The sequence below is a fragment of the Ursus maritimus genome, unplaced genomic scaffold (genome assembly GCF_017311325.1).
Source record: "Ursus maritimus isolate PB19 unplaced genomic scaffold, ASM1731132v1 scaffold_5, whole genome shotgun sequence".
NCBI classification, from domain to species: domain Eukaryota; kingdom Metazoa; phylum Chordata; class Mammalia; order Carnivora; family Ursidae; genus Ursus; species Ursus maritimus.
In genome coordinates, this window is record NW_024426663.1 from 53,345,772 (window position 1) to 53,371,798 (window position 26,027).

A 26,027-nucleotide genomic window follows, 5' to 3' on the forward strand; every position below is an offset into this window, starting at 1 on the left:
TTTAATATAAAAATAAAACTTTATTCTGTCCCAGACATAGGAGCAGAGAGCACGAGATGTCATTATGGTTCTAAATCCTCAAAAGGGGATCCAGGGGCAAAGCAATTGAGAGCAGGGGAGGTGATGAGTTGAATGAGTGACATCGAGAAGCCAGGTCACCTGTGAAGAGCTGTCTGCTGAAGAGCATGCACTCGTTCCTGGAGCTGTGCCTCCTCCTGATGCTTTTCTAGGACCTGCAGCCCTGACTGCTGCAGAAAGGCCTCCACAGCCTGAGGACAGGGAAGGATAGGATTCCACACCTGGGTCCCTGTGCCCCAACACTCGATTCCCACAGCCTTACAGGTTAGCCCACCTCTATTTCGAAGAGTGCCTTCCCAACAAGAAGCTGGAAGTTCTGACCTGGAGTCCACACAGGCTTGCCAGGCCCAGAGAAGTGACTATAGGATAGGAAGGCAAGGGGCCATGGGGAGACTAGAGGCCTCAGAACAGGGGTACCAGGGCCAAAACTCACCTCTGGCCGATAGAGGAACAGTAGTTGCAGCAGCTCTAAACTCTGACCTACTACTTCAGTCTCAGAGGAGGCCAGCGTGCCCATCAAGCAGGGGAGCAAGGGCCCTGGCCACAGACGTTGGCAGTAAGCAGGACCCTTCTCTGCCACGTTGCATAGAACTGTGAGCACCTGCAGAGAGACGTGTATACACAGTCCCCACAGAGGATGAAAACTAAAGGCTAATGATAGCTAAAATACAAGGAGTGCTGACCACATGGTAAGGCACTGTGCCAAGCACTTACATGCATGTTTTGTAATCCCCACAGCTGGCCTCGGGTAGCACTGCTATTCTCAAATTATACATGAGGAAACTAAAGTTCAAGGTGGTAAGCTGATTTGCCCAAGGTTAGTAACTAGTAAAACAGTTTAGGGATTCACACCTAGATTGGTCTGGCCCTGAAGCCGTCCATACCACACCACCTGCGAGTCCACAGGTAAGGGTACTTCTGAGTACAAAGCCTCCTCCCAGTGTTTTTACTTTGGCCATCAGGTCCTGGACTTAAGCGACCCCAATACCTACCAATACGCTGACCACATTAGAAACTGGAAGCAACTGCAAGAGGGGCTCGATCAGATCCATAGAGAGCAAGGAGGTACAGAAACAAGGACTATTCGCTGGAAGGGAAAATGTCAGGGTAAAGTCCCTCAAACTGGGGCCCGAACCTGGCTGCCCCCACCCCTCCCCCTGGCCCCAATCCTACCCACCTCAGCCCAGGCAGTGAAGAAGCATACCCAGAATCTAAAAGTCTAGGCCTATGCACATTATGGTACGTACCAGTGAGGTTGTTAAGGAGCCAGAGGCCCTCAGGAAGTAGGCTGGGCTGTTTCTGGAGGAAGAACTGCAGAAGGATAAATAAGGCCACCACAACACGCTCATCTTCGAGCTGATTTGGCCCTCCCATAACCTCCACTGCTGCTTCTGTTAGCAAGTTGCTTAGACACCGAAGCACAGGGCATGCCAGCTGCAGAGACAAGTTGGGAGTACAGTGTAAGAAGGAAGGGACTACCTACATAGTGGAGGAGGAGCAAAGAAGGAAGAAAGGTAGCCCAGATCTTCACCTGTCCTTTTCACCTACCAACTCCAGTCCTGCATCCTCAGTTCTCTGGACAGCCCCAGCCACGTCCAATAGCAGCATCGCCAGAGTGGACAGACCCCCATGGGAGATAAGCAGGGCGTTGTTGACCTGGCTAGGCAATAGAAAGCAAGTAGTCACTACTCAGTCAATCCCACCTTTAGGATGGTAAATGGCCTTTAGGAAACCAGTGGGTTTCCTGGGGTCCAAGCAGAGAAGACCACAGAACGAAGAAAACTCATTGCAGTTCCAGAAGCCAAAGTTCAAAAACCCAAGTGTCTGGAAGGGAGCCCCAGGGCAAGTCTGTGGCACTTCTGCAAATGGTCTGTGTTACCTGCAGATGATGTAGTGCAGGCACCAGGCAAACTCCACAGCGACCCCAAGGTTCAGCTTTGGGCCAGGTTGCAATAGTCGCAGGATATTCTGGGGGAGAGTGGAGCCCAAGACGGAGCTGCCAACAGGAGAGTTGTGAGTTGGAACCACAAAAGGCAAGAATGCCAGACATTCCTCCCAAACCCTAACAGCAGGTGGGAAAGTATCCAAATCCACAGCTCTTCCCAACCAGATACATCGAGCTAAAATGTTCAACAGTTTTGGAAACAAGACTCGATCAGGTGTCCAGGGACTACATTAGCAAATGGGTCACACCTGCCTCCACATCTGGAGACACAATTTTACTTACGGGACGATCATCTCTGGAGCTTCCTTAGCCTGCAGGAGCTGGGACAAGGCATATCCAAGGGCTTCCAGCACAGTCAGATGAGGGGACTAGAAGTAGACAGGGTAGAGATCTGACTCTGGAAGCTGGGTCATAAGATTTCCTGTGACTTTCAACCCCCTAGCAGAGGGCAGAGGCTGGAGCTGCCTAAACAAAGGGGGGGGGGTGCTGCCCAAGGACGGAGAAAGTAATCGGATGCTTACCTGGATGCAGGCGGCCAAAGCTGGAACAATGCCCTGTGGCAGGAGCTGCCTTCTCACAGCCTCACTCTCCACAATCAGGTTACCCAGTGTATACAGACAGAGCTCCTGAGAGTGGGACAACAAAAGCACGGGGCATGGACTGTCTCAGGCTAAGGTGGGGGTGGGAGTGCAGAGGATGAACAGTCTTGCCCTTGAGGCTCTGGGCAAAAGGGAGCGGAAGATAATGGCTATGAACATTAGGGGAAACAAATTTTCTTCTTCCCCCTATGTGCCAGCTCAAACTGGACCCAAAAGCACAATATTTAAATCCAAGCCAAGAACAAGGTAGGAAGGGACAGGGCTTACTATAAAGTCTGAGCTGTGACCGGAGAGGTAGGTGAGAAGGTAGGAAGTGGCTGGCAGGCAGGCCTCAGCCACCGCAGACTGCTCAGAATGAGAGAGCTCATGAAGGCACCGAGCGGCCTCTAGCTGCAACAGGGCTTGGTTGCTGGTCAGAAGCCCGACCAAGGTCCGCATGCTGCCCTCCAGCCTACATGAGTGAGTACCAGAGCCCTGCTCAGCCTGTGGCCCATCCCCTCCACACTCCTGTCCATCCCTCAGAGGCCCAGGCCCCCACTCACCACCCATACTGACCAGATGAAGGTCCGCTGTGTCTCAGGGTGCTGCAAGCCTCGACGAAGGCTGACCAGAGCCCTCTCTCTCTCTTTTTCCTCTGTCCCCCGCTGCGCCAGCTGGAGGAACTGTTGGATCTGGAGCGCAGAGCAGGGAGAGGAGCGATGGCAACACAAAGTTGCCAGAAAGCAAGCATGAGTCCTACTTTGCCCACTTCACCTGTGAGCACTCTAATGTCCCACCATCCCTAGAACTTGTCATTCACACTAATATGGCTAATAAGCATCAATCTTGCAGTAGACAGAAGAGGGAATCAGAACTGGGTTAAATACCAGTCCTGCCACTTACTTTACAAGGAACCTAAACCTCAGTTTTTCACCTGAAAAATGGGAATAACATGTTTCCTGCCTTCTTTCAGAGTTATTTCAAGGATAACATTTAAACCTTTCAGTCTGGCACAACCTACCCCCTAGCCATTCTCCCCTTGCGAACCTATACTCCAACACCACCCAACATAACATGACTTGTCTTTTAATGCTTCCAAGCTTTTGCACAATCTACTCCTTCTGCCTGGGATACTCTCCAGGTCCTCCATTCCCTTCCTATTACTGCCTCTGGGAAGTAAGCTCTTTCTGGCTTCCTTTCACAGACTTAGGGGTTTCTGTTGTGCTTCATGTTTCCTTCATGACAGGTGGTAGCACGCCAGTCTTTTTCACTGGGCCGCTGCAAGTACCACAAAGAAAGGGACTTCCCTCATCTTTGTGTACCTCAGTCCCCAGCACAGTGTCTTGGCATAAAGTAAGCACACAATGAACCAATGAACCAATGGTATAACCTAGGCATAAGGGCTTTTGTAAACAACATGTACAAAACAGACAAAATAAACAAAAGGGATGCCCAATGCTTGCTGAATGAATAAATCAGCTAAAACTAAACATGCCATTCAGTTATTCAATAATGACCTATCTACTATATGCCAGATACTATAGGGAACCTGAGTTTTCAATGACAACAAATAAGATAGAGTCTAGATTCCCATGGATTTAAAGTCCAGTTGAAGAAACGATAAACAAGCACGCTGTCAAGACAGAATATTAAAAGGGACCCACTTTTAGATGAAGCAAATGTAAAGATCTTGAGGCAGTTAAAAGCCTAGTATATTCTTTGAAAAACTGAAAAGGGAGGATTTTGGCTAAGATGAGTAAACTGACAAGGTTGGAGGTAGACAAACGTTAGGCCATCCGTCTAGGAAGGAAGGATTTTGGATTTTTTTTAAAGATTTATTTAATTTTCGAGAGAAAGAAAGAGAGAAAGACAAAGCCTGCACAAGCAAGGGAAGGGACAGAGGGAGAGGGAGAGAGAATCTCAAGCCGACTCCATGCTGAGCACGGAGCCTGACTGGGGAGGGGGGGAGGCTGGATCTCACCCCCCAGAGATCATCACCTGAGCTGAACCCGAGTCAGACACTTAACTGACTGAGCCACCTGGGCGCCCTGGTTTTTGGATTTTTAAGAGACACATCTGACTGATGCGAACTTGAAGGCGGCAAGCATAGATGCAGGTGACCTGTTGGAAGGCTACTGTGAGTGTACGGAGAAGAGGATGGTGGTAGCCGCGATGTTCACCATCGTAAGGACGCCAGAGCTCTTCAGGAGGTGAAAAACGGTTAGGACTTGATGTGTTGATGTGGGGATGAGGGGCAGAGTTCTCGAGGATAATTCCCCGGTTTCTGGCTTGGCCCACTGTATGAATGGAGGTATTGAGGGGCCGCGTTCAGGTCTGGCGCGGACCTCAAAAGGAATCTGGCGCCCGTAGGCGTAGAACTCACCGCGCACCCGGTCCCCTCACCTCAGCTTCTCCGAGGATCATGGCCACACATCCCCCTTCGGCTTCCACCAGAACGTCGTCTCTCAGCAGCCTCTTACTGATCAGCTGCTGCTCCCTCCGCGCCTTCCGCAGTGCTGGGGGCAAAGGAGCCGGCTGAACGTAGGAGGTGCATCTAGGACCCTGAATCCCGTCTGCGACCCGGGGGCCTCATCTTATCCCCGACCGCCATACCACACCACACCACTCCTCCATAGTGGAGCAGCTACGGTGCCCCCGCCGGCATCTTCCCGTCTTCCTTGCCCTTCCGCACCTGCCTCCCGCTCCCGCCGACGGCACCGTAGCTCCTCCACGACGCAGCCCACCGGCCTGAGGCGGCTCTGCCGCCCGCTCCACATGGCAGAACCGAAAAAAAGTCGCACGGAGCCCAGAGCCAGGAAACCGGTCCGCGAGCCTAGAAGACGTGACGGACCGCGCAGCCGCAGCGCAGAGCGGAAGAGGGGCGAGTGGGCGGAGCACAGTGCAAAATGAAGGCGGGCGGACCGAAGGAGGGGCGGAGCGAAGGGAGAGTAGAATGGGGTGGGGTAAGGGCAGGGAGGGGCGGGGCAAAAGCCAGAGGCGGGGTTGGACCTGGGCGGCGGAGGGCCGCATCCGCTCTGCCTCTGATTGGTATTTCTCCTTTCCAATTCTTTCTCTTTCCCAATTCCAGGAAAGAAACTCAACCCCCACCGGGACTGCCGCTGCGTCAACTTGCGCTCAACAAATACAGCCTCCCTACACCTAACACACCGTAGACGAACATTCAAAACTACCCCGAGTTCTAGGAAGATTTCATCAAAAACTCAGCTCCCACTGATGAACGCTGGATTTGCATTACCTTATTGAATGTTCTCCACAACGATAATTATCCCCATTATGCGTGTATGAAGAAAATGAGACAAATATAATTATTTCACTGTTCTGCATAAAAGTGAATTTCAGTATTTGGGGGATAAAGTAATTCTTAAACCAAATTTTAAGCGCCACTAACTACTGGGGAAACACTGGTGAATTAAAAAACCGTGTTCCTCACCCTTGAAATCCAAATTGTGGCAAAATAAGCTTTACATGGTCTAATCCCTGCATACCTCTTCAGTGTTCACTGGAAGGGCACCTTACCTTATTCATCTCTCCTGGGATCTTCTCTTTGTTCCCTGAACAAGCCCTCCTCTTTTCCTCCTCCAGGCTTTTGGCCAGGCTATTGCTCTGCCTAGAGCCCTGTCTCTGCCTGACACGCCCCGCCCCCCCCAACCAGCACCCTTCCCTTAATTAACACCACCCTCAAGATCTCAATTCCAATGTCCCCTACTCAGAGCTATTGGACCTCTGTCCCTGTCATGAGAGCCTATAGCACCATATACTTCATAACCATTTTTACTGTCATGAAGTTATAGTGTAATTGTTTGATGTCCTCTGCTCCCCAAATGCCCTTCACAGCTCCAAGAGAGTGGGGAGTCCTGGTAACAGTTAAGAATTTTTATTGGAGGGGGTGCCTGGGTGGCTCAGTCTTGGTTAAGCGTCTGTTGTCTGATCAGGTCATGATCCTAGGGTCCTGGGATCGAGCCCCAAGTCGGGCTGTCTGCTCAGCCAGGAGCCTGCTTCTTCCTCTCCCACTCCCCCTGCTTTCGCTTGTGCTCTTGCTCTCTCTAATAAATAAAATAAAACAAAAAAAAATTATTGGAGGTCTCTAATTTTTAGAAAGCTATTATTTAGGGAAATGTACAAGTAAGAACAAATCCAAGAAAGGAAACTGTTCTTCAAATCAACTTCCTCTGGTGGTCTAGTGGTTAGGATTGAGCACTTTCAAACCAACTTCCTTTCCTAGAATTTAATTCCACCTCTTGGAGTCAATTGCCTTTAATCTCTTGCACAAACCACCTAGTTAAATATCTGCAGACCATTATCCTGCCCCTACATCTCTCCAGGTCCAGCATGCACCCAGCTCTGGGACAGCCATTTACTGAGCAACTGCTATGCACAATGCTCTGGCTGGGGATAGAGTCTGGGTCTTATCTCCTTTGTCATGGGACAGGCTGCTTCTAACACCCACATATTTCCCCTGATGGGGAAGGTAATCCAAGTCACCAGGCAAAATGTCTGCCCAGACAGTTACAGCTGCCCACTCTGTTTTTTTGCACTTACCTGCCCAACAACACTGTCAACCCTGTAAAAAACAGCTCCATGTCCTCTCTAACACAGAGCTAGCTGTTCCTTTCTCCAAAGCTCCCACAAGTCCTTAGTTTCTCATCTGTGAGTCCTCTTCCCTATGGACTGTAGTTTGAATCTGCGTTTGCCTCCTCCACCTACTGGAGTACTTGGGGGGATGGTGTAATGGTCATGTTTGCATCCCTGGGCTTTGTACCAGCCCTGACATTTGGTAGACAAATGATAGATATTTGTTGAATTGAGGTGTGAGTTGGGGATCCTTGAAGAACCATTATTGCCCCTTTTTTGCTTGCAACTGTCATCCTGAGTGCCTCCCTTAAAACAATGGGATTTGCTAAGGAGCCACGCTTCAGTGGCCTGAGTCTTCTGAATGCAGAGGCATTGATGAAGAACAAAAAAATCAGAACTACTCTTAATAGGTATGGCTCTGTAGTCATAGACAAGTACTACCATTATCTCCATTTTACAAATCTGGAGCCCGGAAATCTGAGGCCCACGAACTTGCCCAAGTATTACAACCTCAGTGGTAGAGCTGGGATTCCAAGCCTGGCTGTCTGACCACAGAGTCAGCATATTTAACACTGAGTTATATTCACATTCTTGGTCCTCAGGGATATTCCAGTGACCTGGCCTGGCTGGTCTTGGGGCATGGCTAGGGGTATCAGGGCATGCCCAACAAGATACACAGGGAGCAGTGAGGTCTAATGAAACCTCCTTGTTTGGAATGAGGACAGATGTGAAGCCATTTATAAAAAATGGGAGAAGTGAGAATTCAAACATTTTTACTATAGCTCTTGCCCCAGAATCTACAGGTGAAGAACTGTGAGGGTGGTTGTAAAAGCATAGCCCCTATTCACCCTCTGGGACACTTGCTTTTTTTTCTTGGCAAAACAGGCGAGTTACTAATTAATCCTCATTCAACATAGGTCAGCCTTTCCTTCCCAGGACATAGCAACTGTGCTGGGGATGGGGGGGGGGGAGGGAGAGCCAGGCGCAAGGGGGAAAACTGGGTTAGAAATACCTATTTCTCAATTTCGGGGCAAGGAAATGGAAACTGCAAGAGGTGGAGCTAGTTGGCCAATGTGTCTCTGTTAAACACCTCTACTTTTAAGAAAGTTATTATTTTCTGGATGCCTGGGTGGTTCAGTCAGTTAAGCATCTTGTATTGGTTTCTGTTCAGATCATGATCTGAGGGTTGTGGGATTGAGCCCTGCATGGGGCTCCTCACTCAGCAGGGCGTCTGCTTCTCTCACTCCCTCTGCGCCCCCCACCCCTGCTAGAGCACTCTCTCTGTCTTTCTTTCTGAGATGAATAAATAAATCTTCTTAAAAAAGAAGGAAAACTGGGGTGCCTGGGTGGCTCAGTTGGCTGAATGTCCCACTCTTGGTTTCGGCTCAGGTCATGATCTCAGGATACTTGTATGCAGCCCCTCATCAGGCTGGGTGCTCAGCGCGGAGTCTGCTTGTCCTTCTCCCTCTGCTCCTCACCCTGTGGTCCCTCTCTCTCCATCTGTCTTTCTCAAATAAATAAATAAATAAACTTTATTTTTATTTTAATATTTTATTTATTCATTTGACAGGAAGAGAGACAGCAAGAGAGGGAACACAAGCAGGGGGAGTGGGAGAGGGTGAAGCAGGCTCCTTGCTGAGCAGGGAGTCTTATGCGGGACTCAATTCCAGAACCCTGGGATCACGACCTAAGCCGAAGGCAGATGCTTAACAACTGAGCCACCCAGGTGCCCCAATAAATAAACTTGAAGGGGAAAAAAAAGCTGTTACTTTCTTAATAAACAAAGTTCAAAAAAGCACCAAGTCAGCAAAAAAAAAAAAAAAAAAAAAAAAAAGGAAGGGAGTCTTTCTTCAGACCAGCTTCCTTCTCTTGAACCTCATTCTACCCCTTGGAGTCAACAGATGAAGTTTGCCATCACCTCCACAGAATATCTAGATAAATATCTGAGGGTATTCAGGAGATCAGATTTGGGTGTAGGTAAGTAAATAGTAAACACCAAGACTGGAGAAAAGTTAAAGAAACTACCCCGGTTGAGTACCTGGGATAAACGCAGGGGGAGGTGAGAGTCCTGGCCTGAAGCACTAGGTATTTTTCTTTTCCCAAAGCTAGCAAACAGCCCGGGGGGTCTGACTCATCAGGGCACTGCCTGGAGCATTGCACCCTACATGCCCTACAAGATCCTTCCTGTTACAGTCCTGGCAACATCTTTCATTGCAAAACTTCCCGGAAGGGTACTTACTGCTTGGAATAGTTGGGTGGCAGAGAGGTGGGGGAGTTACCAGGGTTCACAGAGAAAAGAACAAAGTGACATCCCAGGGTTACATAAACTCTCAGGCCGCCAAAGAGGACAGATACGCGTGTGGAGCCTACAAACCAGTGGGTGCGGTTGTGCAGGAAGGAAGCCGGAGCCTTCCCTGAGCCCGCCGGGACGCAGAGGCTCGGAGCACCAAACGACCATGGTGAGTGTACGGTCCTGGGACCGAAAGGGAACTGCTCAAGGAACCTCAGGGACTGACTGGGGCCGCCCTGACCTCCGCTTTCTTCCTAGGTGCGCGCTCCCTGCTTGCTGCTGCTGCTGCTGCTGCCAGTGCTGTGCGTCTCTGAGATCGCACTGGAGCCCTGCGAAGTGGACGACGATGATTTCCGCTGCTTCTGCAACTTCACGGATCCGCAGCCCGAGTGGTCCAGCGCCTTCCAGTGTATAAGTGCCGTCGAGGTGGAGATCCATGGCGGCGGCCGCAGCCTGGAACAATTTCTCAAAGGCGCAGACACCGACCCAAAGGAGTACGCTGACATGGTCAAGGCTCTGCGCGTGCGGCGGCTCACAGTGGCCTCTGCACAGGTTCCTGCTGTGCTTGTGGGCGCCTTCCTGCGTGCGCTGGGGTACTCCCGCCTCAAGGAACTAACGCTCCAGGACCTGGAGGTAACCGGCGCAGCGCCGCCGCCGCCTCTGGACGCCACGGGGCCTGCGCTCTCCACCCTCATTCTGCGGAACGTGTCGTGGGCAACGGGAGTTGCCTGGCTCACCGAACTGCACCAGTGGCTGAAGCCGGGCCTCAAGGTACTGCACATTGCGCAAGCACACCCGCTTGCTTTTGCCTGCGCGCAACTCCGCACGTTCCCCGCCCTCACCACCTTAGACCTATCCGACAATCCCCGACTGGGCGAGCATGGACTGACTGCAGCTCTCTGTCCGCACAAGTTCCCAGCCCTCCGGGCTCTAGTTTTACGGAACGCGGGGATAGAGACGCCCAACGGCGTGTGCTTGGCGATGGCGGTGGCGGGTGTGCAACCCCAGCACCTAGACCTCAGCCGCAACTCGCTGCGCGTCACCGCCCCAGGCGCTCCTGGGTGTGTCTGGCCCAGCACACTGAACTCTCTCAACTTGTCCTTCGCTGGGCTGGAGCAGGTGCCTAAGGGACTACCCGCCAGGCTTAGCGTGCTTGATCTTAGGTGCAACAGGCTGAACAGAGAGCCTCGGCCAGAAGAGCTGCCCAAGGTGAGTAACCTGACACTGGATGGGAATCCCTTTCTGGACCCTGAAGCCCCCAACTACCAAGAAGACCCGACGAAGTCTGGCGTGGTCCCAGCCTGCGCGCATTCGGCCCTGGCAGTGGGGATGTCAGGAACCTTCGCGGTACTTCAAAGGGTGGGGGGCTTCGTCTAAGGCCAACGAGAGACGACTGAATTGGCTCAGATTGCCCCAGGGAAGCCTTATCAGGACGTCGTAACCAACCAACCCTCTGCCCCATCTTCATTAAAATGTGAAAGAACGATGCGTGTCATTCGCTCAATGGGTGTCTGTGATCTGCCGGGGCACAGTGCTGGCTGTGGAATCCATTATACTTAGCTTTCTTCATCTTAATTCCCTAGAAACCTAAGAATAGAACTTAAACGGTGGAAGAGGCAGGGAATATTTCCTGTCTAGGGTTGTGGGTGAGAAACGAGGGTGTCTGTGCAATCCCGCTTTCTGAGATTACTTACACCCGTGTTAAAGGATGTTTGAATGGTGAACATGCCTAGGAAGGTACAGAATGTTTCCTCTCTGGTGCAAGAGCCAGCTGCTCCCCCTTTCAAAGGTAATAAAACCCAGAGTTACTTGCTGATTCTCTGTCTTTCTCTCTCCCACTCTCCAGGGAGAAGGGACAGCTCTGCCACCCGTCCTACATAAGTTCTGAGTTTCGTAATTTCAGGGTTTCTGTTCCGCTGTGTAAAGCTCCTCTGCAAACACAGCTACACTGGCTTTCACTGTGTCATCTCATGGGGAATTTGTGCATGGAGCACTGTTGCAAGGTGCTGTTGTTAAACAGTCTGTCTCTGAACCACATTATCTTGTCATTAGGTTAGTAAATGTGTGTATAATTGTTTCAGGCTGGATCTTTAATTTGCAAATAGGATAATAGCTTAGACCCTTCACAGGATCTCAGAACTTTCACAGGGCAATTAGTGACATGTGCACTCCAAACCACATTGTCTCAGAGACCCAGGGCATCAGCCAAGAGGTACTGTTCCTTCTAGGAGTCCCTTCTTTATATCGAGGAGGCAGCCACATCCATCAGAGAGCTAGACACCTGCCTTACAGAGGATCTGGGAGAGGGACGGGGTGGGGGGCAAGGTATATATATGCACAGCTCTCTGGCCTGCTGCCTTCCAGTGTCCAGAGCCACACAGGTAGGAAAGAAAGACACAAAGTAACATTGTTGGGAGAGTTACACAGGTTACCAGACCACAGACTCAAAGAATCATGGGGACCGATAAACTGCCAACCCCAGTCAGGAAACCCCCTGGAGTATCCCCAAGAGAACTTCATCCAGCCTAGTGGAACATTTCCAGTATCAGAGAACTAATGACCTCAAGCAGCTCCTTACATTTGAATAGCTTTGAGCACTCTTCATCAAAGTTATGGAGCCCCTGCTCAACCTCAGGCCCTATGTTAGGATCCTGATATACAAAGATGAATCCAAAACATCCATGTCCTCAGGGAATTCTCAATCCAATAAGGGAGAGGTACACAGAAAAGATAGTTGTGATTCAGTGAGTGGGAGGGATCAACTCTATGAGGTCCTCTGGAAGGCTGTACAGGAAAGGGGATACTTGGGGCGCCTGGGTGGCTCAGTCATTAAGCCTCTGCCTTCGGCTCAGGGCGTGATCCCAGGGTCCTGGGATTGAGCCCTGCATGGAGCCCCACATCGGGCTCCTTGCCCTGCTGGGAGCCTACTTCTTCCTCTCCCACTTGCCCTGCTTGTGTTCCCTCTCTCGCTGCCTCTCTCTCTCTGTCAAATAAATAAAATAAAATCTTAAAAAAAAAAAAAAAAGGAAAAGAGACACTTAATCTGGGTCTGAGAGGTGACTATCACTTCCTCAGGAAGGACATTCCCAGGCAAAAATGGGTACTTTAAAAGGCTCAGAAACCTGAAAGTATATGGCCAGATCTGGGAATTACAGCTGATTAGGTAGGGCTGGAGATCACAGCGATGGAAGCTGGAGACTCACTCATTCAAGTGCCAATTATGTGCCAGGAACTATGCTAAACCCTGTGGATATAGTGGGAATAATACAGAAGTTCTTGTTCATATGCAATTCAGATTCTAGTTGGATAATGGGGGTCAGGGGAAGACAATAAACATATATCAAACTATGATAAGTGTTGTGAAGAGAAAGAGGACAGACTGTTGAGGATTGATATGTTATATGGGAGTGTTAGGAAGGTCTCTCTGATAGGGGATATTTGAAAAAACTGCTGAGTGAATTGGGAAAGTGAGCTTGGGGATATCTGAGGGAATAGCATTTCAGATAGAGACAATGGCAAGCATAAACATCCTGAGGTCTTTGGAATGTTAAAGGAAACAATAAGGAGGCCAGTGTGGCTGAAGCAGGGTGAGCAGTGAGAGAAAACATGAGAGAATGGCAGGGCCAGATTATGTAGGGCCTTGTAAAGCAATGCTACTCAAAATACATTTAAGGCAAGTGCCAGCCTACACACTGTTTATTACCAAACTACGAGGAGGTAAGTTTAAAAAGTCAAGAATGAATGGTTAGAAACTTTTTTTTTTTTTTAAGATTTTATTTATTTGACAGAGAGAGAGACAGCCAGGGAGAGAGGGAACACAAGCAGGGGGAATGGGAGAGGAAGAAGCAAGCTCCAAGCAGAGGAGCCTGACGCAGGGCTCGATCCCAGGACTCTGGGATCGAGCCCTGAGCTGAAGGCAGATGCTTAACGACTGAGCCACTCAGAAACTTTTTAAAAAAAGATTTTATTTAGGGGCACCTGGGTGGCTCAGTCAGTTAAGGGTCTGCCTTCAGCTCAGGTCATGATCCCAAGGTCCTGGGGTCGACCCCCAAGTCGGACTCCCTGCTCCCTGCTCCGTGGGGAGCCTGCTTGTCCCTCTCCCCCTCCCTCTTCTTGTGCTCTCTGTCAAATAAATAAATCTTAAACAATAATAAAATAAAATATTTTATTTATTTATATGACAGAGAGAGAGAGCAGAAGGCAGACGCTTAACCAACTGAGCCACCCAGGTACCCCAATTTAGTTGTGTCTTTAATTCTTTCAGCAATGTTTTGTAGTTTTCACTCTACAAGTCTTTAATCTCTTTGGTTAATTCCCAAGTATTTTATTCTTTTTAATACTATTGTAAATGGAATTGTTTTTCTTAATTTTCTGTTTAGATTGTTCATTATTAGTGTATAGAAAGTCACTGGATTTTATTTTTTTTAAGATTTTATTTTTTTATATGTCAGACAGAGAAAGAGAGAGAGCACAAGCAGGGGGAGTGGCAGACTGAGGGAGAAGCAGGGAGAAGCGGGCAAGGAGCCCGATGCAGAACTCGATCCCAGGATCCTGAGCGGAAGGCAGACACTTACCCAACTAAGCCACTCAGGCATCCCAAAACTCACTGGATTTTATGTGTTAATTATGTATCCTGAAACTTTTCTGAATTTGTTTATTCTAACAGTTTTTTGTGTGTGGGATCATTATGATTTTCTTTTTTAAAAAAGATTTATTTATTTATTTATTAGAGAGAGAGAGCAAGCTCACATGAGTGAGTGGGGTGAGAGGCAGAAGGAGACAATCTTCAAGCCAATTCCCCGCTGAGCCTGGCGCCCATCAAGGGGCTCAAACACACAATGTATGAGATCATGACCTGAGCTGAAACCAAGAGTTGGATGCCTCACTGACTGAGCCACCTGGTGCCCCTCTTTACAATTTTCTACATATAAGTTCATGTCATCTGTGAACAGAGATAATTTTACTCCTTCCTTTTCAGTTTAGATTCCTTTTATTTCTTTTTCTTGCCTAATTTCTTTAGCTAGGATTCCACTACGTCAAATAGAAGTTGCAAAAGTTGGCATCCTCGTCTTGATTCTGATTTTAGAGGGTAAGTTTTCAGTTTTTCACTATTGAGCATGGTGTTATGTTAATTGGTGACATAAATTTTTTTTAAAAGATTTATTTATTTTAGAGAGAGAGAGAGATCACCCACGTGCAAGCGGGGGTAGAGGCAAAGGGAGAGGGAGGGAAAATCTCAAGTAGACTCCTGACACGCAGAGCCTGATGTGGGGCTCCATCCCACGACCATGAGACCATGGCCTGAGCCGAAATCAAGAGTCAGTCCTTAACCGACTGAACCACCCAGGAGCCCCATGTTAATTGTTTTTTTTTTTTTTAAAGATTTTATTTATTTATGTGACAGAGAGACAGCCAGCGAGAGAGGGAACACAGCAGGGGAGTGGGAGAGGAAGAAGCAGGCTCCCAGCAGAGGAGCCCGATGTGGGACTCGATCGTGGAACGCCGGGATCACGCCCTGAGCCAAAGGCAGACGCCTAAAGACTGCGCTACACAGGCGCCCCAATTGACTTTTAAGATAAGAGAAATAGCATGGTTGAATGCAGATGGGAATAATCCAGTAGAGAGGGAAAACTTGATGATATAGGAGAAAGAAGGGAGTCCTGCTGGAGGAATATTCTTGAACAGGTAAAAAAAGGACTGGTACCTAATTCACCAGTAAAGGGGCTGGCCTTCGGATAAGCACATAGTCAGCTTATATTCACCAGGCTGGAAGGCAGAGTATTTGGGCAAAGATGCTGCAGTAACAGTAGACTGTGGAACTTCTGCCAAGTTGAAGCTCTAAATACAGACCTTCCTATGGCAGGCACCTCATTTTTCAGGATTCAATTCAAATGTTACCTCATCTGAAGGAGCCCCTTCTGCCTCATCATCCTGATCGCAACATCCTATGTTATTTTCTTCACAGCATTAATCTCAATTGGAAATCATCTTATTTATACCTTTTTTGTTTGTTGAGTATTGTGTTGGAAGTTGCATGACAACTGCTGAGAGCAGCAGCTGCGTCAATCTTGTTTACTTCTGAATCTCTAGTTCCAAAGACAGTGCCTGGCACACGGTAGGTGCTCCATAAATCTTAAATAAAAAATTGATTGAATGAATGGAAAGAGTGGGCTGAGGGCCTTATTGCTGCCGTGAGTTAAGTGAGAAAAAACTGATTAGTGTTTTGCTTCATTAAGGTGAAATAAAAATATTGGTCTAGCTGAGGTGGGAGGCCATAAAGTAGGTGTCACAGTTCCAGTCACAAGGCCTGTGGCATTTTCTGATCTGACAGCGTACAGCAGCATAGGAGTAGGATTCATTCATTCAAAATTGGGGGTGGGTAGAGGTTCTTGTTCAAAAGGGTGATGCAGGAAGATTCTGAACTCATCTTCTCCCACTAATACACTGAATCTACAGCTATGCACGAAACAATTTCTTCTGGGGAAAAAAAAACTTAAAAACTGGCAAAGCAAAATTGAGGGTGGGTGCACAGGGTAGCCCAACTGAGACCCAAGGATTGAACAAGCTGTGTTGATAAGGGCGAGGCTGAAAAATGTGCCCTAGACAGGGAAGGAAGTAACAAGAAGTGAGACATGGATTAGGAGAAGCAACGGTTCTACTTCCACATATACAATGAATTTGGATAGCTGGTGTGGTGTGACGAATTGTATATTGCAAGAGTGGGACTGCGGTCATAGGACTTGCATTTCTGAGCCAAAAAGTCTCCCTGTAGCTTCCTCTTTTGTTCCTGTGCTGTCATCTGGAGCCAAATGGCTGTCAATTCTTTACCTCAGAAGTCCTTATACCCTGAGTCAAGAGTTTCTGCTCTTTCCCACAGAGTCTTCTTTTCTCTGACACCCCCCCCCACTTATCATAATCAGAAACCCCTTATTTTCTAGATCAGGAGAGGCTCTTTATGAGCCAACTCAAATTACCTACAGTGGAAGAAGTTTGAACACTGACCTGTATCTTTGAGGATATAAAAAAATCATTAGTGTTTTTTTATGTATGGTATTGTATGTGATAGGTATGATACTGTGGTTAAATTTAAGAAAGACTGCTTGACGAATCACAAGAAAAGAAAACTACAGTCCAGTATCCTTTATGAATATGAATAAAAGCACCCCCAATAAAATACTAGAAATTGATTCCAGCAATTTATAAGAAGAATGTATAACAAGAGTTATATACCATGACCAATTGGGATTTATCCCAGAAATGCAAAGTTGGTTTAACATCGGAAAATCAGTTAATGTAATACACCATATCATATCAGAATAGAACATAAAAACAAGACCATCTAAATAAACAGAGAAATCATTTGATGAAATCCAACACCTTTCATGAAAACTAAGAAGAGAAGGGAATATCCTCAACATGATCAAGGGCATCTATGAAAAAAAGTCAGTTGATGTCATAGTTAATAATCAAAGACTGGGTGCTTTTGCCCTGAGATGAGCAACAAAGCAAGGATATATGTCCTTACCACCTTCATTTGACATTGTTCTAGAGATTCTGGCCATGGCAATTACTCAAGAAAAAGAAATAAATGACATCCAGGCTGGAAAACAAGAAGTACAGCTATCTAAATTCATAGATTTTATGATCATGTATATTTTAAAAATCCTGTGGAGTCACTAAAATATATTATAACTAATCAAGTTCAATAAAGTTGTAAGATACAAGGTCAATGTACAAAAATCAACTTTATATCCATACACTTGCAATGAACATACTGAAAATGAAATTTCAAAAAAATTTCATTTACAATAGCATCAAAAGGAATACAATATTTAGGAGTAAATATAACCAAGAAGAGCAAACTTATACTCCTAAAACTGCAAAATGCTGTTGAAAGAAATTAAATAAGATCTAAATAAATGGAATAACATCCCATATACATGGATCTGAATATTGTTAAGATGTCAATTCTCCCCTAATTGATCTGCAGATTCAATTAATGTCTTATAAGAATCTAACCTTTTTGTATAAATTAACAAGGTAATTCCAAAGTTCATATGGAATTTCTACAGATGCTGTAGACATAACAATCTTATAAAACAAGAACAAAGTTGGAGGGCTTACACTTCCTGATTTCAAAACTTTTTGTGAAGCAATAGGAATGACGACACTGTGGTACTGGCATAAGGACAAACATAGAGATCAGTGAAAAAGAAGTGAGAGTCCAGAAATAAACCCATGTTTCTATGGACATCTGCTTTCGACAAGGATGTCGAGAATATTCAATGAAGAAATCTTTCAAACAAATGGCATTGGGACACCTGACTATCCAGGTACAGATGAATTAATTTGTATCCTTAACTCAGACTGTATACAAAAATTAACTCAAAATGGATCAATTACCCAAATATAAGAATTAAAACTATAAAGCTCTTAGAAGAAAACACAGAAATTAATCCTCATGACTTCTGATCTGGCAATGAATTCTGAGATATGACACCAAAAGCAAGAACAACAAAAGAAAAAAACAATAGACTGAATTTCATCAAAATTAAAAACTTTTCTGCATCAAAAAACATTATCAAAAAGATGAAAACACAACCTACAAAATGGGAGAAAATATTTGCAAATTATATATCTGATAATGGTCAAGTATCCAGGATATATACACAGCTCATATAACTCATCAACAAAAAAGACAATTCAAGTAAAAAGTGGGGGAAAGACTTAAATAGCCATTTCTCCAAAGAAACTATACGCATGTTTAAAAAGCACATGAAAAGATGCTTAATATCATTCTTCATTAATAAACTGCAAAAAGACAAACAATAATTAAAATGGGCAAAGAACTTAAATTGATATTTCTCCAAAGAAGCTATACAGATGGCCAAACAGGCAACGTGAAAAGATTCTCAAAATCATTGGTCATTAAGGAAATGCAAATCAAAGCCATAATGAGGCAACTCTTCATATCCACTAGTATGGCTCTAACAAAAAGAAAGAAGAAAAAGAATTGTTGGTGAGAATGTGAACAAATGAGATCCCTCACATGTTGCTGGTGGGAATGTAATATGGGACAGCCACTGTGAAATACAGTTTGGCTGTTCCTCAAAAAGTTAAACGTATAATTAACAGCAATGTATACTGATCATTATACAAACGTATAATGATCCAGCAATACTACTTCTAGGTATATATGCAAAAGAATTGAAAAGGGATATGTAAAACAAAATTTTGTACCAAAATGTTCATAGCAGCACTATTCAATTCAACTATATGACCAGATTAAAATGGAAGACTGCAAACCTGGGTAGCCTGCCCTGGGAGACATTGTGATCACGAAATAAGAGTGATGGACTGGACTAATTACTCTTATGTTTTCTATGGCATCTACACAATGAGATAAAGCACTGGCATTGTTGATAAGATTATAATATCTGGGAAATTTAGTTAACAGCCTCCTATGCCTACCCCACACTAATTCCTTCAAATGTTAGGCATACATAAATTCGTTACCCCCTTTTCTATAGTTTAACTCTGCAGTTTCAGTTCCGCAAGGCTCTGTCACAATGCCTACATCAGTCACCTCACTTCGTCTCCTCCCGGAGGCATTTGATCATCTTGCATCCTCACAAGAAGAGGAAGAGTGAGTACAGTACAATAAGATACTTTTTTCTTTTTTTTTTCCGAGAGAGAGAGAGATCGTGCAAGCATGAGCAAGCAGGGGGAGGGGCAGAAGGAGAGGGTGAGAGAGAATCTTAAGCAGACTCCATATTCAACATGGAGGCTGATGCGGGACTTGATCTCATGATGCCAAGATCACGACCTGAGCCAAAATTAAGTGTCAGATGCTTAACCGAGTGAGCCACCCAAGTGCCCCAACAATAAGATATTTTGAAAGAGAGAACACATCCACAGAAATTTTATTACAGTATATTGTTATAACTGTTCTATTTTATTATTATTGTTGTGTATCTCTTACTGTGGCTGATTTATAAATTAAACTGTACCATAGGTATGCATAAGAAAAAGCATAGCATATATAGGGTTCGGAACTATCTGTGGTTTCAGGCATCTAACGGGTGTCTTGGAATATACCCTTCATAAATAAGGGGGGACTACCATATTCATGTTTTTATTATCGTTCTCTTATATAAATACTTTACAAAATGTAGATAATCAAACAGGTATGATCCTTTTGCTCTAAGGGATCCTTGGTAAAAAACCATCAAGTGGCTTATGATATAATAAAGAATATATGTGGTCTTTGTCTCCAGTTGAAGGAGCAGAGCTTCAAAAAGCTTTGGAATTTCTTGAATGATAGGATTCTCTGCTACACTAATGAGGTGACTTCTGGTTGGACCCCCAGATAGCTTCAGGATGGAGGAGGCTGCTCACCAGAAAAAAACAACCATGTAATTGGCTGGAGTTGAGTTCAGTCACATAGCCTATGATTTAATGAAACAGGCCTACATAATGAAAGCTCAGTTAAAAATAACTCTTGCGGCACAACTGACTCCACAGGGACAGGAATTCCTGTGCGCAGGCCCCTTCCAGACCTTGCACTAGGTACCTCTTTTTCTGATTGTTCATTTGTAATAAAAAGGTAATCATAAGTAGAGCACCTTCTTGAGTTCTGTGAGTCATTCTAGTGAATTATTGACCCTGAAGGGTAGTTATCAGAACCCCCAAATCTGTAACCAAGTCAGACAGTAGTGCAAGCCCCTTGGGGACCCCACTTGTGGCTGTCATCAAAAATAAGGGCAGTCTTGTTGAGGGCCTTGTGGGAACTGGTGCTAACTCCAAGTAGTTGGTGTCAAAATTGGATTGAAACATTGGATACCCAGTTGGTGTCAGAGAATTGGTATCAGGTACAGTAAGTGTAATGCGCCTTCCTGAGTTCTGTAAGTCATTCTAGCAAATTATGGCACCTGCAAGAATAGTGGGAACACCTGAAAACGTTGCTAGCTTGTCAGAATGAGGAAGCACTGGGGACCCCAAGCTTGAGACTAATTTCGAAGTAAGGGCAATCTTGTGGGACGTGCTGTTAGCTGTGAAGTTTGGCCAAACTCTGCATAGTTGGTGACAGAAGTCATTTCACCTCTATGTAGAAAATCATTCAGTCATAGAAAGGAAAGAAGTACTGATGCATGCTACAGTGTGGATGAACCTTGAAAACATTATGCTAAGTGAAAGAAGCCAGTCACAAAAAGAACACAGACTGTGTGATTCCTTTTATATGAAATGTCCAGAACAACCAAATCTATAGAGAGAGAAAATAGATTAATGGTTGTTTAATGATTGTAGTAGAGTGGTGTTAGGGAGGTGATAATAAAGGAAACCAAGTTTCTTTATAAAGTGAAGAAAATGTTCTAAAATGGTGATAGTAAAAGCCATTGAAATATACACTTTAAATGAGTAAAATGTACAATATATGAATTATATCTTGATAAGCCAACATTTAAAATTTTTTTAAATTTAAATTCAAGTTAGTTAACATATAGTGTATTATTAGTTTCAGAGGTAGAGTTTAGTGATTGGTGAGTTGCATGTAACACCCAGTGTTCATTACATCATGTGACCTTCTTAATGCCCAGCATCCAGTTACTCCATCCCCCATCCCCCTCCCCTCCAGCCACCCTCAGTTTGTTCCCTATGGTTAAGAGTCTCTTATGGTTTGCCTCCCTTTCTGTTTTATCTTATTTTTCCTTTCCTTCCCCCATGTTCATCTGTTTTGTTTCTTTTTTTTTTTTTTTAAAGATTTTATTTATTTATTTGACAGAGATAGAGACAGCCGGCGAGAGAGGGAACACAAGCAGAGGGAGTGGGAGAGGAAGAAGCAGACTCATAGCAGAGGAGCCTGATGTGGGGCTCGATCCCATAACGCCAGGATCACACCCTGAGACGAAGGCAGACGCTTAACCACTGTGCCACCCAGGCGCCCCAATCATCTGTTTTGTTTCTTAAGTTCCACATACAAGTGAAATCATATGATATTTGTCTTTCTCTGGCTTATTCCACTTAGCATAATACCCTCTTTTCTATCCACGTCATTGCAAATGACAAGATTTCATTCTTTTTGATGACTAATATTCCAATGTGTGTATATATCACATCTTCTTTATCCATTCACCTGTCAGTGGACATCTAGGCTCTTTCCATAGTTTGGCTATTGTGGACATTGGTGCTATACACATCGGGGTGCCATGTGTCCCCTTGAATCCCTATGTTTGTACCCTTTGGATAAATACCTAGTAGTGCAATTGCTGGATCAGCTCTATTTTCAACTTTTTGAGGAACCTCCATACTGTTTTCCAGAGTGGCTGCACCAGTGTGCATTCCCACCAACAATGTAAGGGGATTCCCCTTTCTCTTCATCCTCACCAAAGTAAGCCATCATTTTGTTTAAAAGGCTGGTTATCTTCTATAAATAAAGGCTGAAATAGCTATAGATGACACATAAGATGTCTGGGAGTTGCTTCAAAAAAAATCCATAGGGGATGGGGAGGGGAACAGAAGAGAGAAGACTGACCATAGGTTGATAATTGCTGAAGCTGGGTGCTTGGAGGGTCATCACACTTTCTCTCTACAGTTGTATGTGTTTGACATTTTTCAAAAGAGGAAAAAAAGAAGAATCCAATCCAATGTTCTGACTCAGAAAAGAGGGGACCATTGGGGCACTTGGGTGTCTGACTTTGGCTCAGGTCATATCGGGGTCCTGCTGGGCTCCGTCACTCTCCCTCTGCCCCTCCCCCACTCATGCTTGTGCACGTTCTCTCTCTGTCAAATAAATAAATAAAATCTTTCAAGAAAAAGAAAGAGGTTAACCCTATCGGGACCCCTTTCACTCCGGAGAGCTTTTTCTGTATCCTTGCTTAATAAACTTCTATTGCTTATACTCACCAAAACAATCAAACACACACACAAAGAAAAGAAAAAAAAAAAAGAAAGAAAAGGGGGTGACTGTCACCTCCTTTCATAAGTTGTTATTTAGAGGCCCTCCCCAGAGCTCTCAGATCAGGGAGATGAATTATTGAGGGGAATCTGAGAGGCATGGAAGCCATGGAGTGTGGAGAGGCAGCAAGAGCAGGGGCTGGTTTGAGCCAGGACAGCTCTGTGCCGCCAGCCTTCATGGTCAACCCCCAGGCCAGGCTGACTGTAGTGGTGGAAGTAGAGCGAGGGAGAGGATCAGGTAAGAGGTCCTTACACATTCATTCTTAGAGGGAGTGCGGCCTGGGGGAGCCTCTTGGGAGAGGGGAAGGATGAGGTCATTTTGCTGCTTTAGCTGCTGCAGATGCTGTTTGAGGAAGCTCTCCCTCTCAGGGGCTCTGCTCCTATGCGTAGTACCAATGGTTAGGAAACTGAGGCCAAAGTTGAGAGCAGGCCCTAGGAGTCCTGGCAGTTTCGCCCATGAGAGCTGATATATAGTCCATCTTTCTCAGGCCCTGAGGAGACCTGTTGCCCCACACTCCTTCTGGAGGGGCCCAAGAGCATCTGCTTGCTTCAGCCGGGCACTCTAGACACTCAGGTAAAAATGGGATGGGGTGCGGGTGAAGGCTGGGGAAGATGGGGATGACAATGCTGAGCCTAGCACTCCCCACAGGAACGACGCATCACCTTTGACAGAGTCCTGGGCTCTGATGCTGCTCAGGTAGGGGGTTTGTAGGGAGATGGGAGGAGCACGGGAGCCCTCAGGCTCCTGGATCCTGGAATGCTGAGTGCTTCCCAAGCCCTCTGCTCGGACAGACTGGGTCAGGGCACCTGAGAGCAGGGGATGTCTCTGTGTCCCCTGCAGGAGGCTGAGCAGGAGCTGCTAGCACGAGTCCAGTCCACACTAGGCTTGGTGGCCCGAGGGTACAGTGTGGCGCTACTGCTTCGGGGTCGGGAAGCAGAGACACCCCGGCTGGTACCTCAGGTGAGTCCCAGAGGAGCCACCAGGCATAGGTGTCCTGAGGCTCAGGTGTTGCTTCCTGCTGGATACCTTTGAGAAACTTTCCTTCCCCTTCCTAGCTGGATTAGGTTCCCCTCCTTGGGGTTCCTAGAATGCACTGCAGACCATACAGAATGTTTTGCCAGGGCCAATCTGGGCAGCGATTGAGAGGCTGGGGAAGGTGGGAAGCTGGGGCCCATAGGGTGAGGGTCAGGGAGGGGTGGCGTGCAAAGATCAAATATCCAGGGAGATCTAATCTTCACAGTTTTTCATAATACTGGTAATAAACTTGACAGTTTTGTTTTCAGTGCTTCGGATTAATCCTTTCTGCGTCCCCACTGAAGCTCTTTCTCCACTTTAGCTATTGCAGATGCTGTTTGAGGAAGCTCTGCCCCGCGGGGGCACTGATCCTGTGCTTATTACCCTTAGCCTGGTGCAGGTGAGACCCTGTAGGGAGGGGAGACCTGGGAGCCAAGGTCCCTGCGGTCCTGCAGAAAGTGCCTGAGGCTTGTGAGCACGCAGAGGAGCTTGAGCCCAGCCTCATTCTGCTGCTCACCAGCGTGGGCTTGCCCTTCAAGGTCTCCATTTTCCTTCCTGAAATGGCAGAATTTTGGTGCCCTGGTTGGCCCACAGGGCCCCAGCGGGAGGATCGTGCGAGCTGAAGTCTGGGAAAGGCTCTGTTTGTAACTAGTGTTGTGCTTGCGTGATTCCAGCTCAGCCACGACAGGAGGACTCGGGACCTGCTCTCTCCGGGGACAGAGAACCTGTCAGTGCTAGATGTGTCCCCCCTGGGCTTGTGAGTGTCCAGGGCCCAATGGGATCTGAGGGTGCTTGTCTTAAAGCAGGGCTGACACCCCCAAACCCAGCCCTTAGAGATTTCTCCCCACTGCCATGCACTTGGGGTCATGCTTATCACGCCCTCTCATCCTCTTCCCTGCATCTCATAGCCCCAACCCTCTCACTCTTCTTACCCTCTTCAACTCAGTCATTATCATCCTGGGAGATTTGAGCATCTCACGGAGCAGAACTTCAGTTTCTCCATCTGTAAAATGGGAGAAATCCCAATGAGCCTCTTTGCCTCATTGGGCAGATGACAGGAGGCAAAAAGAGATCATGAAGATGAGACGCTTTTAGGGGATACACTGAGCTTGGAAATTGGGGATGATTCTCACAGGCTCTTGGGATCCCAATGGACTTCCCACACAGAGGTTCTGGGGGGCTGGACAGAACCCTGGTGCTTAGGAGTTGAGCTCAGCCTCCCCTTCCTGCAGGGTGGTGGAAAATGCCAGTGAGGTGGAGGTGTCTGACTCAAGAGCAGCCTCGGAGCTGTACTTGCAGGCTGCAGGGGGCGAAGGCAGGTGAGGACAGGAGGGTACCTGTCACCTCCCACCCCCATCCCTTAGGTGTTTGGCCTGATCCTACCCTCTTCTCACAGGGCCTGCTCTCTGCTCACTGTCACCATGTCCTGCCCAGGGCCTGATCCTCCTGAGGGGCCTGGGATCCAGGGCATGTGGCGAGGGGCCTTGAGGATCCTGCAGCTCCCCAGAGCCCTGTAAGTCTGATGGAGTCTTCTGACTGCTTTCGGGAGTGGTGACTGGGGGGGGAGGCTGAAATATGGATGCAGACACAGGGCAACCCCAGACTCTCCTTTCCTCACCTCGGACGTGGTGAAGGACCCCTTCCTTTAGCATTTCTCGTAAGGCAGGTCTACTTGCAATGAATTCCATCAGCTTTTACTAATCTGGGAATACTTTAATTTCTTCCCATTCTTGAAGGATAATTTTCCCAGATATAGAATTCTTAGTTGACAGGCTTTGTCTTACAGCACTTTAAGTATGTCGTCTGACTGACTTCTGGCCTCCATAATTTCTTTCTTTCCTTTTTAAAGATTTTATTTATTTATTTGAGAGAGAGCGAGAGCAAGAGCGCGCGAGAGAGCACAGCAGGGGGAGTGGCAGGCAGAGGGAGAGGGAGAAGCAGGTTTCCTGCTGAGCAAGGACCCTCCCGACGACGTGGGGCTTGATCCCAGGATCATGACCTGAGCCAAAGGCAGATGCTTAACTGACTGAGCCACCCAGAAGCACCTGGCCTCCATAATTTCTGATGAGAAATTGGTCTTATGAAGTATCGCTTGTACATAGTTGCTTCTCTTATGCTACTTTCAAGGTTTTCTCTTTGGCTTTTGACAATTTGATTATAACGTGTCTTGGCATGGATCTCTTTGAGCTTATCCTTTTTGGAATTTGTTGAGCTTCTTGGACATATAGATTAATGTCTTTCATAAAATTTGGGGGAATTTTTGAGCATTATTTCTTCAAATAATCTTTCTGCCCCCCTTTTCTCCTTTCCCTCTGAGATTCCCATTCTGCCTATGTTTATACACTTGATGCATCCAGCAGTCCCTTAGGCTCATTTTCCTTCATTTTTTCTTTCTGCTTCTTGGACTGCATAATTCTGTTTGACTTATTTTCAACTTTGCTGAGATTCTTTCTTGTGCCTGCTCAAATCTGCCCTCTAGGGAATTTATGATTTCAGTTACTGTACTTTTCAGCTCCAGAATTTCTACTTGGTTCCTATTTTATTTTATTTTATTTTATTTTATTTTATTTTATT

General features: G+C 46.5%; 3 protein-coding genes and 1 long non-coding RNA gene across 10 annotated transcripts in view; 3 read left to right on the top strand and 1 right to left on the bottom strand.

Moving 5' to 3' along the window:
• Positions 1 to 24,405, bottom strand: TMCO6 (transmembrane and coiled-coil domains 6). 6 transcript variants are annotated; one of them, XM_008691509.2, is made up of 12 exons: positions 5,294 to 5,478; positions 5,005 to 5,117; positions 3,178 to 3,293; positions 2,890 to 3,073; positions 2,545 to 2,649; positions 2,306 to 2,391; positions 1,958 to 2,074; positions 1,627 to 1,738; positions 1,326 to 1,512; positions 1,071 to 1,165; positions 512 to 679; positions 1 to 269 (listed from the first exon to the last, which is right to left on the bottom strand). In XM_008691509.2, the coding sequence occupies exons 1-12, from the start codon at positions 5,376 to 5,378 to the stop codon at positions 156 to 158; spliced, it is 1,482 nt and encodes a 493-aa protein (XP_008689731.1). In that variant the 5' UTR covers positions 5,379 to 5,478; the 3' UTR covers positions 1 to 155. The 6 variants fall into 6 exon arrangements, 5 of the variants coding, with proteins under 5 accessions (XP_008689731.1, XP_040478282.1, XP_008689732.1 ...); XM_040622348.1 differs by lacking the exon at positions 5,294 to 5,478 and adding an exon at positions 24,386 to 24,405 and having other exon boundaries at positions 1 to 679; XM_008691510.2 differs by lacking the exon at positions 512 to 679 and having other exon boundaries at positions 5,294 to 5,479.
• CD14 (CD14 molecule) lies at positions 9,032 to 10,968 on the top strand. 2 transcript variants are annotated; one of them, XM_008691508.2, is made up of 3 exons: positions 9,032 to 9,171; positions 9,529 to 9,653; positions 9,743 to 10,968. In XM_008691508.2, exons 1-3 carry the CDS (start codon positions 9,096 to 9,098, stop codon positions 10,859 to 10,861), a joined length of 1,320 nt encoding a protein of 439 aa, XP_008689730.1. In that variant the 5' UTR covers positions 9,032 to 9,095; the 3' UTR covers positions 10,862 to 10,968. The 2 variants fall into 2 exon arrangements, with proteins under 2 accessions (XP_008689730.1, XP_008689729.1); XM_008691507.2 differs by lacking the exon at positions 9,032 to 9,171 and having other exon boundaries at positions 9,336 to 9,653.
• LOC121100733 lies at positions 13,976 to 15,639 on the top strand. Its single transcript, XR_005832510.1, has 2 exons — positions 13,976 to 14,573; positions 15,450 to 15,639. It is a non-coding gene; the product is annotated as an uncharacterized LOC121100733 (long non-coding RNA).
• LOC103663748 overlaps positions 21,559 to 26,027 on the top strand; it is a 12,749-nt gene continuing 8,280 nt past the window's right edge. Inside the window, exons 1-4 of the mRNA XM_040622701.1 lie at positions 21,559 to 23,399; positions 23,776 to 23,853; positions 24,128 to 24,210; positions 24,686 to 24,772. Of these exons, the coding sequence (XP_040478635.1) occupies positions 23,259 to 23,399; positions 23,776 to 23,853; positions 24,128 to 24,210; positions 24,686 to 24,772 (389 nt within the window). The 5' untranslated portion in view covers positions 21,559 to 23,258. The remainder of the gene's footprint in view (positions 23,400 to 23,775; positions 23,854 to 24,127; positions 24,211 to 24,685; positions 24,773 to 26,027) is intronic.